At 46.8% G+C, this 16,506-nt stretch overlaps 1 protein-coding gene across 1 annotated transcript in view; it reads right to left on the bottom strand.

The window, feature by feature from the left end:
- Positions 1-592: 592 nt before the first annotated feature.
- LOC147881529 (uncharacterized) overlaps positions 593-16,506 on the bottom strand; it is a 46,716-nt gene continuing 30,802 nt past the window's right edge. The window contains exon 2 of the mRNA XM_087369807.1: positions 593-1,105. Coding sequence (XP_087225933.1) covers positions 1,101-1,105 — 5 coding nt within the window. The 3' untranslated portion in view covers positions 593-1,100. The remainder of the gene's footprint in view (positions 1,106-16,506) is intronic.

The following is a 16,506-nucleotide window of genomic DNA, read 5'->3' as shown; positions in this document are numbered from 1 at the left end:
AGTAGCGAGGAATATCGTACAGTGTACATGCATAGGAGTGCTAGAGAGTGGTAGCGATGAGGGGAGTCATCTGTCTTGCAAGGAATATCCACCATAAGTCTTTAGACTTGCTACCATATAGAATGTTTAGTAAATCCCAACTCTGGTGAATGAAAGCCTACTTTCGGCAAAGCAAATGGCAATACTCGAATACAGCCTTCGCCCCGATCAAAAGATGGCCCTCGATTTTGAATTTGAGTTGATGGTGTACCAGCTATTGCAAGGGACAGTGCAAATAGTGGCAGACGGGAGGAGTGTGGTGTGTAGGAAAATGTGTGAGGGCAGTAGCATGAACGGAGCAGATGACACAAACTCGAATTGAATTTCAAAACCCTTAACATTTTTAAATCCTGGGATAACTATCCGTATATTCCCTAATTTGACTGCAAATCTAATGTATGAATTGCAAAATAGTGATAAACCTCATGCAGTGGAGCCCACATAAGCTTGTATGCAGTTGTGAACTCTGCAAGATTTTGTGAGAAAGCTTGCACTGGAGCAACTCCTGTGGAATAACCAATCTAAAATATATCCTACACACAATAGTACTCGATATTACAGATTAATAGTTGATTTAAAAAACCTATCACAACCTCTAGGTGAACCATGGCCATTTGTTGCCAACACTGAAGTTGCTAGAGACAAAAAAATTACGACTCTGCCCAGATTTTAGCAGGCTGATTAAGTCCATTGAGATCTCATATGTATGTAACTTCAATTGCTACACTAAGCAAACTTTCCAGAATGTCTCCCAACATTTAAAACCAATCAGTGTGGAATCGTGTTCATCACAAGCCTATGTTCAAGGATATCCTCAAACTCAACTATATTACAGAGCATAGCCTACTGAAAATGCCCTAACACACCACAATTTTTGGTAGCTAGATAAGCTATTACTCCTTCCAGATATCTGAAATTTACGTATTTCTGGAACAATAAAGTGCGACAGCAGGAAGATGTGGCATGCAACAGCACTATGAACAGTGCTCCCCAAACCTACTTGATTCTTCTCTTGGGGCTTCACGTTCAAGACCAGGTTTATGTACAGAAGTAATTGAAGTTTAACCTGTCACCAAGAAGAAGAAAAGTGTCAATGAAAATGCAGTGCCCTCCGGTTCATCCTACTAATCAGACTCTAATGAAAAGAAAACAACCAAAAAGAAACTAATAAAAACAAATCAAAGAAAGTAGAAAGATGAACTATGAAAGGAGCTACAAAATGACCCCAGGGCATAAACAACTAACATATGGAACAAGATGTTATAGACCCCTAGCAAGTACAAAGTTGGCCCAAGAAAATAAATCTTTACACTTTGCTGGTAAAAGACAGTCGAGCTAAAATCGAACTTTAGATCCTGCTCAAATGCCCCATTCACAGTCAGTCAGAGAAATAGAAAAATGCAGTTACTGCCCATTACACGGTATAGAAGCCCATTTAAGGCATAACAGTATATTTCCGAACCAGATCTCCTATTATCAAAAAGTCAAAGACTAAGAATTTCAGAATCCTCTTGCATTGAAGCACAGAAAGCTGTAAGCCTAGCAAGCTTCATTTGACGAAAATATACTAAGGCAAAATGACAAAGAGAAATCAAAGCATCAGCTGGAAGGTGCATCGAAACAATGATGATATACACGAAATACAATTATTTATAGAGAGAGATTATTGGGGACAGACAGGAATCCTCAGCTTATTGAAAGAACTACCCCGCCATCATGTTATGCATTACAATTCAAAATAATGTGGAATTGCATTCTGAATGCAGGGATATAGAGAAGAGGAATGAAAGATGTGGTGTAATTATCCTTCCTTTCCAACTTTGAATGACTACATTGTCTCTGAGATCCATGGCGCCTCTACACCTAGAGAACTTTTCTTGTGGAAGAGTTCATCCCAACATATTCATCCTGCACAATCTCTATGTTATGAAGTGTACCAAACATCAGTGTGCTTGCAGAAGGTATGATAAGTTGGATTCTTTTTCAATACAACACTACTCTAGTTGTCGCAAAGAATCCTCCTGCTCAAAACCCCAAGTTTGCAAGTCATGTCCCCTCACACAGTACTGAAGTAATTACCACATACCCTGCCTTTTTCAAAGATAATGCCATAGTGGCCTGTTGTTAGAATTATTATCATATTCTAGGCAGTGGCCAATGTATTGTAATAAGTAGGTTAGGAGCACTTTTCCCTCATTGAGGTTTTTCCCCCTAACCACAGTCCAATCCCTAACGACGGTTAGTCGATAGGATAGGGTTTTGTCACTTAGACAAAACCCCTCACTTTCTCTTTGTACTTACTTCATTACACTATTCTATTTAGCACACTCACTTTCTCTTTGTACTTACTTCATTACACTATTCTATTTAGCACACTTACGCTCATCAATACTACTGGACCTAATGGCTCCTTCATCTTCAAAAATTTGTAACTGACTAACCACACATCATTTTCATGTAGAATCAACTGCACAGTGTTCCTAAATTTTGAAAGAAAATTCCCTATTGCTTCATAGCCCCATCCCTACGATCTGAGGGAAAAAGGATGAGCTACGTGTGGTCTCCTGAAGCAGAAGGGAGGGGAGAGCACTAGCAGCACGGGAGGATACGGTGAGTGAGTGAGGTGAGAGGCAAAAGGGAGGGAAGGCACTCGGGGGGAGGCAAGAGCCCTGGCCAGGGCAGGAGCAAGGAAGAAACCTTAGCAGCCACTGGAGGAGGGAGCTTTATACAGGAATTAGGACGGTTGGAAGATTCGAGACGAAGGAGACAAAGGCACTGGACGGTCCCACATTTCTCCCTTTGAAATGATTAACTCGTGCTATCCTATCTTTATTCACAACTTACCCTCCCACTCCTAATGACTAACAGCGTTTTTTGCCCTCCCATCTTATCTTACTCGCGCGTCACACCGACTAATTAATATAATTTATTTTTGAGAACGTTAGGGGGCCCACTTACATTTTGCTCTCACTCTTGCTCACTCTCTCTCCTGCTCATTGCTGTTCACATTTGGTATCAGAGCAGGACAAGCTCTTGGACCAGCTCCTCCTGCGCAAGCTCTCAGCTTTCACAGCTTGTGTGCAAGCCCACAGCCCACAGCTCGCAGCTCCCTAGCCTCAACGCTCACGTCCGTACAACTATCCAACGCCGTCCGTACAATTGCTCAACGTCCATACATCTCTGCACAGGCACCCGTACAAACCTGCACAGGCAGAGCCCGTACAAACCTGCGCTCCCAGTTGTTGTCTGTACCTGCACTCTGCCCATACATTCGTACCAGCAAACAGAAGCTTATACGCATTCTGTCTGTACTGAGCATTTGCACTCAAGGTGCATTTTGACGTAAACAGGTGCATTTGGGGGCAGATTTGTGCAAATTTGCAGGTGTTGAGAAAATTTAAGGCTTTTATGCATCTTTTGGAAGACATTATAAAGAAAGTGCTTGGAGACAAATAAAACAATACTGAAGACTAATAATGGCTGAAGAAGAAATATATATCACAAACGGAACTCAGTACAGGAGAAGATATGAGAGAGAAGCTCTGGAGGAAGCAAACATCAATCCTCCAGGGAAGACAACTGTAGTGGACTTCTGCACTAGCTCCACAAGTTGGAACTGAACCAAATCTGAGACAGCAAACTGATGCAAGAGTTGCTGCAGATTTGGAATAGAAAAACATAATCTGGAGCAGAAGTTGGGGCAGATCTGGAGCAGAAGTTGGGGGCAGATCTGGAGCAGAAATGGGGCAGATCTGGAGCAGAAAGGAGGGCAGATCTGGAGCAGAAAGGAGGGCAGATCTGGAGCAGAAAGGAGGGCAGATCTGAAGCAGAAAGGAGGGCAAAAGTGGAGCTTGAAGTGGTGAAGAGTACCTAGGCCCCCCCCCCTTTAAATAGGGAGGGGCAAGTCGGTCAACCAGCTGGTCGGCCAGCTGGTTGGCCCAGATCTGACCGACCTGGTCAGATATTGACCGACCAGGTCAATCTGGTCGGCCAGAAAGGGGCCTTTTTTGGCCTCCGATCCGGGGCTCTTTGATTGTGAAATTTGCCTCCGATCCGGGGCTCTTTGACAAGGCTTTGGTTGTGGAATTTTGTCCGGGTTTTGATTGTTGATTTGTGTCCTGACGGAGAGTCACCTGTGGTGTTTTTACCTGTAAGTGATCGGACCTTTGCGCCAGTGTGACCTTTGATTATCCTGTCCTCTAGAATTGGAGATTGCCTGGCTTAACAGACATTGTAAGGAAATTGCAGAGATTGGCCAAGAAATTGGGGCTTTTGCATTTGTTGCAAAGAATTGCACAAATTTGGCGCTTTTAGTTCACTTGTCCCTTTCGGGTACAATTTCTTGCAAAAATTTGGGGCTTTTGGCATTCTGATGCAATTTGGCAGTTGAAACACCATTTTGCACATTTGCAAGCAGTTTTGGACTCTGTTTGAGTCAATTTGCAGACCTTTGCCACTTTTTGCATATTTTCTTTGCAGATTTTTGGGCATTTGCAGAGCATTGTGGTGCATTTCAAGCCTTTGATAAGCTGTCACAGTATTTGTCACTATGGGCAGATTTTCTTTGGCAGACTCTGGTTGTGCATTTAACATCCCAGGAAGGGATTCTACTTGTTCAATTTGCTGTGTTTTTTGAGTTTATCTAGAAAAAATGGCTCAGAACAACCCCAATGAGGTGTTTGGAGTCCTCACACAGGAGGATAATTTGGATGGCACCAAATACTCCTTGTGGAGTTTTATGGTTCGCAACATCTTGGTTGGCAGACATCTTTGGGATTATGTCAATGGAGATGAGGCAAGGCCAGATTCTGTGGCTACACTTGTCACTCCAACAGCTGGAGGTAGGGGTAGAGGTCAAAATGCAGCACAAGTAATTGGAGCATCTGCTGCTCCAGTGGATTCCACAGCAGAGCTGAAAAAGATGGGATTCTAGGGATGCACAAGCTCTTTCTGTGATTTCTCTTTCTGTCAAGAGGTTTATTATTTCTGGTCATGCAAGACCTCAAAGGCAGCTTAGGAGATTTTAGAGAGTATGTTTGCAGCAAGAAATGATGCCAGAGCTTCCTTCCTGAAGAGAGAGTTATCTCATACGCATATGGATGAGGGAGATTCCATGAATGTTCACCTCACAATGTCACCAAACTATTCTAATCTAGCCTCTTTACTGCAGATCACGGGAGCAGCACCATGATTCTCCTCCCAGCCAATTCATGCTAAGACTTGCAAGCGAGACAGAGATCTACGTTGAAAATCACGTGAATCCAATCCTTCTCTTCTCTCTCTAGCCTTAGCAAACCCCAAATCCCTAGATAGATCTAGATGCCACATGTCATCCATATAGGGCCTTCCTAATGCAACATTTCACCCCTCTCTTGGGATGCATTTAATTCCTTGCCCCTAGGCACAATCTTAGCACTAGGCCCTTGGTCTCAGATCTATCTAGTCTGGTGCTATCAGCCCTCACCTAGGACCTTGACATTAAATCCCTCCCGATCATTTTCATGAAGCGCAAACACATATATTACAGAGATAGATCCTTTAAGGGAAATGTCGACTGATTCTTCCGAGGTCATGCTACCTCGGCTAGAGCGTAACATTCCTTCCCTCTTCAGACATCAGCGTCCTCGATGATAAAGTCTGGGAACACTCTCCACAACTGATATACGGATTCCCAGGTAGCTTCGGATAGAGACTGACCATGCCATGCAACCAACACCGTGGGTACCTTCCGATTTCGTATTTGCATTGTTCCTCGGTCCAGGATTCTTGTTGGTTTGCGCCTTGCAATATCCTCTATCTCCTGAAACAAAACCACACCTTCGATTAGTGAGTCACCTGTATGTAAAAATTTCTTTAAACGTGAAACATGAAAAACCGGGTGCACCTTACACCCCTGTGGCAATTCTAATTTATAGGCTACACTGCCTATTCTCTTTAGAATTAACCACGGCCCACAGTATCGAGGTGATAACTTAGCACACTCTCCTGAAGTCAACGATTTCGAGTGCGAAGGAATTCTGAGAAAAACTTTTTCTCCTTCTTCAAATACTCTTATAGACCGATTTTCATCTGCATACACCTTGGCTCTATCCATAGCCTGGCGGATATTAGCTCTCGCAAGTGCTAGCATCTCCCGCATCTGAACTACAAAGTTCGCGGCACTAGGCACTTTCTGAGGTACTCCAACTATAGTCGGATTGGCCGGTCTATAACCATAGTTCAGCTCAAACGGACTGAACCCAGTAGATGAATGTTTCCTATCATTGTAGGCAAACTCCAACAATGGCAACCACTTGTCCCATGTATGTTGCCTCAATGACACATATGCCCTCAACATATCCTCTAAACTCTGGTTGACTCTCTCCGTCTGACCATCCGTCTCAGGATGATCCCCACTACTCATTCCTAACTCAGTCCTCAGTGTCTCAAATACCGCTGTCCAGATCTGACATCTCGGTCTGACACTATGGATCTAGGTAATCCATGCAGACGGAATATATGTCTAATGAACAAATCCGCCACTTGCGGGGCACTAACAGACTCTCTAGTCGGAATGAAGTGAGCCATCTTGGTTAGACGATCAACCACCACAAGGATAGAATTATATCCTCCTTGTGTTGCAGGTAGCCCTACAATAAAGTCCATGGAAATGCTCTCCCACTTACTTAGTGGTATTTCCAAGGGCTGTAAAAGTCCGGGTGGCTTCACCCGCTCGGCCTTACTTACCTGACACGAGAAACACCGTGTCACATATTCATGAATATGCTTTTTCATCTTTGGCCAAAAGAAATCTCGCTTCACGAGATCATATGTCTTCTCGACTCCTGGATGTCCCGCACACGGGCTATTATGGCATTGTCGAATGACTCTCTGCCTGAGATCATTCTGACCAGGTACTACAACTTTGCCATTTCTAACTAGCATACCATCCCTTATGGTATATCTTGCATAAGTTTGGCCTTTTCTGGATGCCAGGTCATCCTTTTCACTTTCCCCGGGTTTTAACACATGAGCCTTAGGCCACAAGCTCTGGACAAACTCGTCCACCTTTTGAGTTTCTCTAATCTCGGTCATTAGAGCACTCTCTAATACCGTGAAACTCAGGTTGTGCATAATGCGAGACAATGCATCAGCTACCTTATTGTCTTTTCCTCTTCGGTACCGAATCGTTAGATTAAACTCCTGCATGAGCTCTGCCGACCTAGCTTGGCGGCCCCTCAAGTCAGGCTGTTTACAAAAATGTTTCAGAGTATCATGATCCACATCCACATAAAACTCTGAACCATACAGATAATGCCTCCATGTTTTCAAAGCATGGATAACAGCATACAACTCCAATTCATGAGTTGGCCAATTCATTTGAGAGGGAGAAAGCTTCTTGCTTTCGAAGGCTACTGGCCTTCCCTCTTGAAGGAGGACTGCTCCTACCGCAATGCCACTTGCATCGGTTTCTAGGAACAACGGTTTCTGGGGATCAACTACTTTTAACACCGGTCCTGAGACCACAGCTTGTTTTATGGTGTTAAAACTTTCCCGTTGATTCTGTCCCCAAACAAAAGGTACTTTATCTGAGGTCAGATCAGTCAATGGCGATACTATTCCGGAATATCCTTTGATATGCCTTCTATAAAACTGGACAAATCCCAAGAATGATCGCAACGCGGTCAGACTCTGAGGGATTGGCCAAGTTAGTATCGCAGCCACTTTCTTCGGATCCATTTCTACCCCCTGTGGAGTAATTATGAACCCTAAATACTCAAGCCTAACCATACACAGTATAGTTTTCTTTTTATTCACGTAAAGACTGGCTTTCCTCAAAGTGCTGAACACTATTCTTAAGTGTTCACGATGTTCAGTAACACTTTTACTGAATATCAAGATATCGTCAATAAAATGTACTACGAACTTTCCGATATACGGACGTAGTAAATCGTTCATAAGCATGACGAAGGTCGCTGGAGCATTGGTAAGTCCGAAGGGCATTACCAAAAACTCATAATGACCAAACCTGCCCCTGAAAGCGGTTTTATGCACATCCTCGGCTCTATAATCCGGATCTAATGATAGCCGCACTTAAGATCTATCTTGCTGAAAATCACGGCTCCATGTAGTGCATCTAGCAAATCATCAATCCGAGCCATCGGATACCTGTGCTTAACAGTGATATTATTCAATGCTCTGTAATCTATACAGAGGCGAAACGTATCATCCTTTTTCCTCTTTAATATCACTGGTGAAGCAAAAGGTGAGAAACTTGGTTGAATCTGCCCCAACTTGAGGTATTCTTCCAGTTGCCTACGCACCTCCGCTTCTTCAGTAAAACTCATTCTATAGGGAGGTCTATTTACAGGTTCTGCCCCCGGGATCAGTTCAATCTTATGCTGAACTTTCCACTCTGGAGGTAACCCATAAGGTAGTTCATCCCTAAAACATTCAGAGAACTCCTCTGTTATAAGATTAGCCAGCTTGGCCATCTCACCACTTTGCGTAACATCAGTGCTAGTCGAAGAATCATCCATCGACTCTACCGATGCTGTGCAAAGGTACAAAAACTCTACTTGAGCCTTTCTGATTTCCATCACGGAAACCAACGGTCCCTGAGGTATATCTCTTTCACCTCGCAAGACATAAAGCACATCATTCATCTTGAATTGATATACGTGCTTTTTCCAATCAATGGCTGGATTCTTCCTAGAATGCCACGCCATTCCCAGGGCTATATCCGCAGAGCAAGCTTGGTTATTTCAAAATCAAGCTTCTCAGCATAGTCCTGAATCCGAAGCTCTAACTGGGTAACCCTTTGGTCCCATACTTCAGTTGAACTTCCATCGGCCATCCTGACTGTATACGCATAATCAGATGGACTTGTCTTTAATTTCAGCCTCTTCACGAGCTTGGAGTTAATCACATTGTGAGTTGATGCTGAGTCAAACAACACAATGACATCATGACTGGCCACTTGCCCTTTCATTTTGATTAACTCCGTATCATTGAAGGCTGTATACCCCGTTGCTACGGGCTTAGATAGGATGTTATCAGGTGCACTCGTCACTAACTTAGTAACAGACACACAGAACAAACAAGGTACTAACCTCTGAGAAGATCCCGCTAGCTGAATCTCCATCTCCTCCGCTCTGGGACTTCCCTGCATCTCCACGTCGCACTCTGAGATCACCATCTCAGCCATCCGATGATCTTTATTACGTGGACAATCTCTCCACTGATGAGGTTGAAGGCAACCAAAGCACAAGCCTTCTCTCCTCGCTTTTTCCCACTGTTCTGGGTTCAAGGGAGATTTAGACCAAGCCCGGGCTGCCATTGGAGTTACTTTCCTCTTCACTCCAATGGTGGTACTTGGTTTAGGAGTTTCAGCCGGTCTCGCCTGCTTGGCTTGACCACTTGGCTGCGAACCACTCCCTCTACTAGCCCACTTCTTCTTAAACCCAGACTTCTTCGGATACCCATACTGGGTTCCGACCTGTGCAAACCCACTTGGCTTGCTGCCCTTGGCATCCTCGTAGTTCAGGGCTATAGCTATTGCATCATCTAGCGTGTTCGCGTACTTAGCCCGAACTTCCATTTTTATTCGATCATTCAATCCAAATATGAAATCTTTCACTTGGATTGATTGAGGCAGGGGTTCGTCAACCTTCATTACACTCTCTCGAAACTTATCAGTGTATTCTGCCACTGATAAATTTCTCTGACGAAGGTTCCTATATTGATCCCAAGCTCGGGATGCTTCGTCAGGAGGTAAGAAGTGTTTCCTGAACTCTCTTTTAAACCCCTCCCAGGTAGTGGATGCTATGCCATCTTTTTGTTGTTTAATCCACCAACGATCCGCTGCCTCACTAAACATATGGGTGGCCTCGCGGATCCTTTTGATGTCATTTCTGATCTCACAAATGGCGAACGCCTCGTCCCATTTGTGTAACCAGGTCTCAATGACATCGGAGCTACGGTCATTCATCCGACCAGAATATTTTTCCGGTCTGTAATTGGCAATATTTGGCACTTTAGCCTTCCTAGGCTCGACCGTATGGACACTAGACTCCAGTTCCATTGGAGCCTTTCCCTTCTCCTCTCGAGAAGGTCTGGCAGACATACTCTGTAACGCTCTCCTAAGTTCAGATTGCCCTGCGTTGGCTTGTAATTGCTGTGCTAACAACTGTTGCAAGGCATCCTCCAGCAATGCAATTCTGCCAGATAAAGTGTGAGCTACTGGGCGCGATCCCTGCTGGGTCGACCGGACTCCTGATTCACCAGGGTCCCTCCTGGAAGCCCCTTCTTCTGCTTCCATTTAGTTCAGTAGGTGTTTTGTTTTGGGGCTTTTTTTTTTTTTTTAATAAATAACACCCCTAGAACACTGTAATCACAAGCTGACACAATTCAGTGTACTAACACTCTGAACACAATTCCCTATACTAGGGAATACCTGCAATCTGACATGCACACTAACTACGCATTTGACACAGGCATATATCCAAATCCCGCTTTTCCCTATACTAGGGAAATTTCTGCAAATTAACTCAGACTCAAGTATACAAGCACAGTCTCGAGCACAATCTGTCCCTGCTACAGCATCAAACTTTCATGCATACTTATCACTTACGAGATCCTGCTCAACTAAGCGGAGCATCAACAAACTAACTCAAAAGAAGAAAACACAGAATTGACACAAGTGACAGAGAGCCCCCTGGTCTATGAACTCGCTCCCCAGTTAGATCCGCAGGATATTCACGAATACAGATGTCCACGAAACCTGCTCTCTGATCGAAACCTGTATGAGGGACTCAGGCCAAAACTCTGTCACGGACCAGCCCGCCACGTACTGCCTGCTCAGGTAATTGAAACTAGTGGCCAACAAAGTCCCAACTAACAATCTGGCTACGTATCGCCCATCCATGAATCTCCCCGAAGATGAACACGAGCCATCCCGCCGTTCTGCGTCAAGCTATCAGCTAACCCCGTCCGTCGAGTCCATGAGCGCAGAACCTGCCCGTCACCCCACGAACTATCACGCACCAACGATCCGCGATGCGCTCTTCATCCCTCTCTTCGTCGAATCACTTGCGTAAGCCCGTTCGTGGGTCCACGTGCTGCACAACGTCGTTGCAATCAACGCATCGCTTCACCAATTCAGGAATCTCCACGTGAGCGCCACTCCTCACGGACATCGTCTGCAGCGCTGGGTCTCCTTCGACGCCAGTCTGATATTCTGCAGCCTTTTCGTCGTCACCATCGGGTGATTCGCCACCAGCGCTCCACCTTCTGCGTCGATCCCACGCCTCTTTAGGACGTCACCCGTCCCTTGCTCTCTCAACCTAGCTCTGATACCAATTGTCACCAAACTATTCTAATCTAGCCTCTTTACTGCAGATCACGGGAGCAGCACCATGATTCTCCTCCCAACCAATTCATGCTAAGACTTGCAAGCGAGACAGAGATCTACGTTGAAAATCACGTGAATCCAATCCTTCTCTTCTCTCTCTAGCCTTAGCAAACCCCAAATCCCTAGATAGATCTAGATGCCACATGTCATCCATATAGGGCCTTCCTCATGCAACATTTCACCCCTCTCTTGGGATGCATTTAATTCCTTGCCCCTAGGCACAATCTTAGCACTAGGCCCTTGGTCTCAGATCTATCTAGTCTGGTGCTATCAGCCCTCACCTAGGACCTTGACATTAAATCCCTCCCGATCATTTTCATGAAGCGCAAACACATATATTACAGAGATAGATCCTTTAAGGGAAATGTCGACTGATTCTTCCGAGGTCATGCTACCTCGGCTAGAGCATGACACACAAAGCTTCAGGACTTGAGGGAGCAGTTGTTGAATATAGATGAAGTTACTCTAGATTCAGAGATGATTACCACCACTCTAAATTCTCTTCCGGAGTCCTATCATGGTTTCCACACCTCGCTGAATTTGTCATTGAGGGGGGGCAGCAATCCTCTCTTTTCACAAGCTGGTAGGACTTCTGTTGCAGGAAGAGCAGACACAAAGAAATATGGCAACACGGGTTGGCGAGCATGCCATGCTTTCTAAGTTTAAGCCCAAAGGAAAAGGGCAGCAAAAGCAACATGCCAATCAGCCCGCACATCAGCATAAAGCTGATTTAGGACAGCCCTCTTATAAGGCTAAGGGTGATGCAGATAAGCCTAAAAGGAAGGGCATTTGTTACTACTGCAAGAAGCCAAGACATTATATTGGTGAATGCAAGAAGCGCATAGCTAAAGAAAAGAGAAGGGATTCAGATATGGCTGTGTCAGATGCATCAGCTCCTAATGCACATGATGGGGGAGATGTTACAGCCAACTTTGTGGAGGAGCACTATACCTTTTTGTCTTGCATTTCAGATTCTTCAGTGGGTAGTTCAGATACTATAGCCACTATTGATGATGATCCATATGCTTTTTTGACTTGCAGTTACGATTCTTCAAAGGATGCATGCTCTCTCAGTGTCAATGAGACAATGAATACTTGGTATTTTGATAGTGGTGCTTCTAAGCACATCACTCTAAGAAGAGCCTTTTTGCATCTCTGCATCCCACACCTACTAAAAAGAAGGTGACTTGTGCAAATAATTCTTCTTATTCGGTGTGTGAGTGGGGGACACTATCCTTACATCCACTGATGGCACAGATTTCAAAATTTCAGATGTTCTCTCCGACACGCCTCTTCCGTGCTGCTGCCCCTCCCCCCAGCTCAAGTAGCCCCTCGCTCACCCCCTTCCTCAACCCTCCCGCTCACCCCCTCGCTCAGCCCCCCTGCCCACCCCCTCGCACCCTCGCACCCTGCCCACCCCCTCGCTCAGCCCCTGCAGCCCCTCGCTCAACCCCCCCGCTCAGCCCCTCGCTCACCCCTCCCGTTACCTCCTCCCGCTACCTCTGCTACCCCCCCGCTACCCCCCCCCCGCTACCCCCTCCCCCCGTTTTTTTTTTTTTGGCCCCAAAAAAAAAAAAAAACCCTGCTCTCAGCTCCGACTAAAAAAAAGAAAAAAAGAAAAAAAAAGAGAAGCAACTTCGACCTCCTGCAATCCCTTCTTTGCCCACCGTTGTTTCCCCCCTAATGAAGGGAACAGGGGGATAAGGACAGAGACTAGGCGGGAGACCCTTTGATCCAAATCTGCATACGCGTGGAGATGGGGAAGAGGAATGGTGACAAGGCGAAAACACAAAAGCAACTCAGTCTGGAGGACTTCAACAAATGCAGCAACCCGAGCGGTTTGACGTGGGCAGCACCGCGGCCCAGAAGAAAGGGACCCACCCAAAGCCCATGCCGCTCACCACATCCTCGACCTCTATGGTTACCACCACTATTTCACCACCATCATCTGCCTCATCATCTACACCACCTCTCTCCTCCCCCTCTCCTGCATCATCATCACATGACTCCTCTCCAGTAGCCTCACCACTGGCCCCACTAGCCACGGCTCCACAGTACTTTCCCCTCGTATCACCTCTACCTCTCAGTCAGCCACCTTTCATCACCTCGTCCAGCCTCGCTACTCCTACATATCACTCCCCCGCCCAGATCATGCTGCCCCCACCCTCAATACAACCTCAGCAGCCCACCTTCATTCCAACCCCTCTCGAGATCCAGTTCCCACTTGGACCAGGACATCTTAGGCCCCCGCCAGATGCTTGGGACTCCCTATTGGCTGAGATACATAGCATCCGGGCCTGTCAGGCAGAGCTGACACATTACACCCAAGAGCAGGCCCGCATTATACAGGAGCAGGGCACCCTTATCTAGGGACTCAGACACGACATCACACAGCTTTGAGAGGAGCTCGAGACCCTCAGAGCAACGCCTGGAGGAACCCCAGTCACAGAAATGGAGGCACAGATAGCCACGATACAGTCGGCTATAGCAAAGACGACTAGATGGGTGAACGTGGCGAAATGGGAGCCCGCAAAGGCAACCGTTTCAGCCGCCATACAGGAGCAGCAGCAGAGGGCTTCAAAGGCCCTCAACATCCGGGTACGAGGGATCATGCGAGACAACACCAGCACCACTACGATGCCCATGGAGGCGGCGATCACCTTTGTGACCACCACCATGGAAGTCCCCGACCATAGCATAGAGGGAGCATGGCGTGTTGGGAGAGATCCCAACCGAGAGCAGCCCCTAGTCATTCACTTCAGAGATTCACATGCTCAACTAGCGACACTCCGACGCCAAGCCTCTCTACGAGAGCATCCCACCCTGTCCATGGATGAGGATTTGACACCACTACAGATTGAGGAGTGACAAGTTCTTCTCCAGCAGCGGGATGTTGCCCGCAAGGAGGGGAAATAGGCCGTGGTCCAAGATGGTAGGTTGTTGACCGGCACCCGTCGGGCTCCCACCCGTACCTCCTAGGGGGACAGGGACTTTGAGAATCAGGTTTCCGAGACCCTAGATTGCACCATTTGGAACTGTAATGGTACCTTATGGTCAGACCCAGGGAACTTCTCAGAGTCTTATACAGGACGAGACATAGTCTTTTACACGGAGACACACCAAAGCCCAGAGCGTCCACCACCGATAGTCAGTGGCTACACATGGGAGTCAACCTTCAGGGATGAGATGAGGGATACAAGAGGAGTCCGAGGATCAGGCGGGGTCGCAGTATTGTACAGGTCTTCCCTCGTTGGAGCCATCTCCATTGAGAGGAAGGACGCACACTCCCGATTCATGTGGATCCGGATCCGACACACAGACACCCGTGACCTTTTCATAGCAATATGCTGCTTCCCGCCAAACACATCCCACTTCGCCAGAGTGGCACGAGAGGAGGATGAGACATCACCATATGCACCCTTACATCACGATATCCCAGACCTTTCAGCCCGTGGGGAAGTTCTCCTCGTTAAGGACTTCAACAGCAGCACGAGCACGCGCCAGGCACCACTCCTGGACTTCCAAGATGACTCCGTCATGCTACCAAACATGGACCTAGACGGAGCAAGTATGACCAGGACCTCATCGGACCAACACAAGCCTGTTACACCATATGGACACGTGCTCCTTGATCTGCGTAGGATGCATGATCTCATCATCTACAACGGGCTCGACCTATGGCCCTCCTCAGGTGGTTTTACTTGCTTCCCACACCGGGGGGCCACTAGTGTAGTAGATTACATCATGGGATCCCCTACCTTCACTTCATGTATCACCGACTTCACCGTAGCACCACTCCCTCTAGGAGCTGATCACACATACCTATTCTTCACTATCGCCACCCCACGCTTAGCCACACCACACACACCACATAGGAAGCACGACACCTACCACGACATACACTTTGATCACAACCTCTCACTGGCCTACTCTGGATGCCTAAACAGACTCCTAACCTACATCGATCACATACCACTCATAGAGGACTGTGCTGCCCTAATTAGTTGCACACTCCATGAGGCTACCCTCCAAATCTTTCCCCACACCACACGGTCCACTAAACCACCACCTCTTGGTTCTGTACCCTGCAACAATTGGTACAATGCGGAGTGCAAGGCTTATCGCCGACAACTTCGATTTGAAACTAGATGTCACCTCCCGAACACACCGACATCTCGTACGTCGGAAGAAGCAGGCATTTCTTCGTCGAAATGAGGAGGATCTACTGCACATCTTGTATAGCAGCAACTCTAAGGATTTTTGGCGGAGATTCCTTGAGCGTAGGTCCCCATCACCCCTCACCGACACGAGAGTCTGGCACACGTATGCACACCATCTTTATGATGTCCCACACCAGCCCACTTTAGATCTCATATACACACCTCGCCCCACCACTTGCACGTTGTTCACTAGAGGGGGAGTCAAGGACGCGACATTGAAACTGCACAATGGCCGAGCGAAGGATCACAAGGGGCTATGCACTAAATTTATCGCATATGGGATCGACACGTTAGCCTCGATCCTAGCAAAGCTATTCAATGACGTTGTTTGCCTTGGCTTCCCAACACCATCACCCCCATCCACAAGGCAGGGGATCCCATGGACCCGAGTAACTACAAGACTATCATGATTGGACATGTGATGTCCAAGATCTATGCAGCTGTATTGGATGCATCGGTCACCCTGTTCGCAGAGATGAGAGGGCTCAGAGCAGAGGGTCAGGCCGGTTTCAGGCGAGACCATGGGACTATGGATCACATACTCACACTCAGGAGTGTCATTGAGGAGGCCAGATCACGGAAGGAGACGGTATATTGTTGCTTTGTGGATTTCCGCAAAGCCTTTGACATAGTACCTCGAGCTCATCTCATCACACACCTACACACTCTGGGATTTGATCAGGAGATCATCTGGGCAGTCATGGCACTGTATGAGAGAGTCTCAGGCCGAGTTCGGACATGCGCAGGTTGGACAGATGAGATCCTGAGTAACATAGGGATCAAACAGGGTTGTCCCTTATCACCGACCCTGTTTGGCCTCTACATCGATGAGCTTGAGACTTTCATGGGGGCGTT

The sequence above is a fragment of the Dipteris shenzhenensis genome, chromosome 31 (genome assembly GCF_047967505.1).
Source record: "Dipteris shenzhenensis isolate YYH24624 ecotype China chromosome 31, Dip_SZ_1.0, whole genome shotgun sequence".
Lineage (NCBI taxonomy): Eukaryota > Viridiplantae > Streptophyta > Polypodiopsida > Gleicheniales > Dipteridaceae > Dipteris > Dipteris shenzhenensis.
This window is presented reverse-complemented; position numbering and strand designations above follow the sequence as displayed.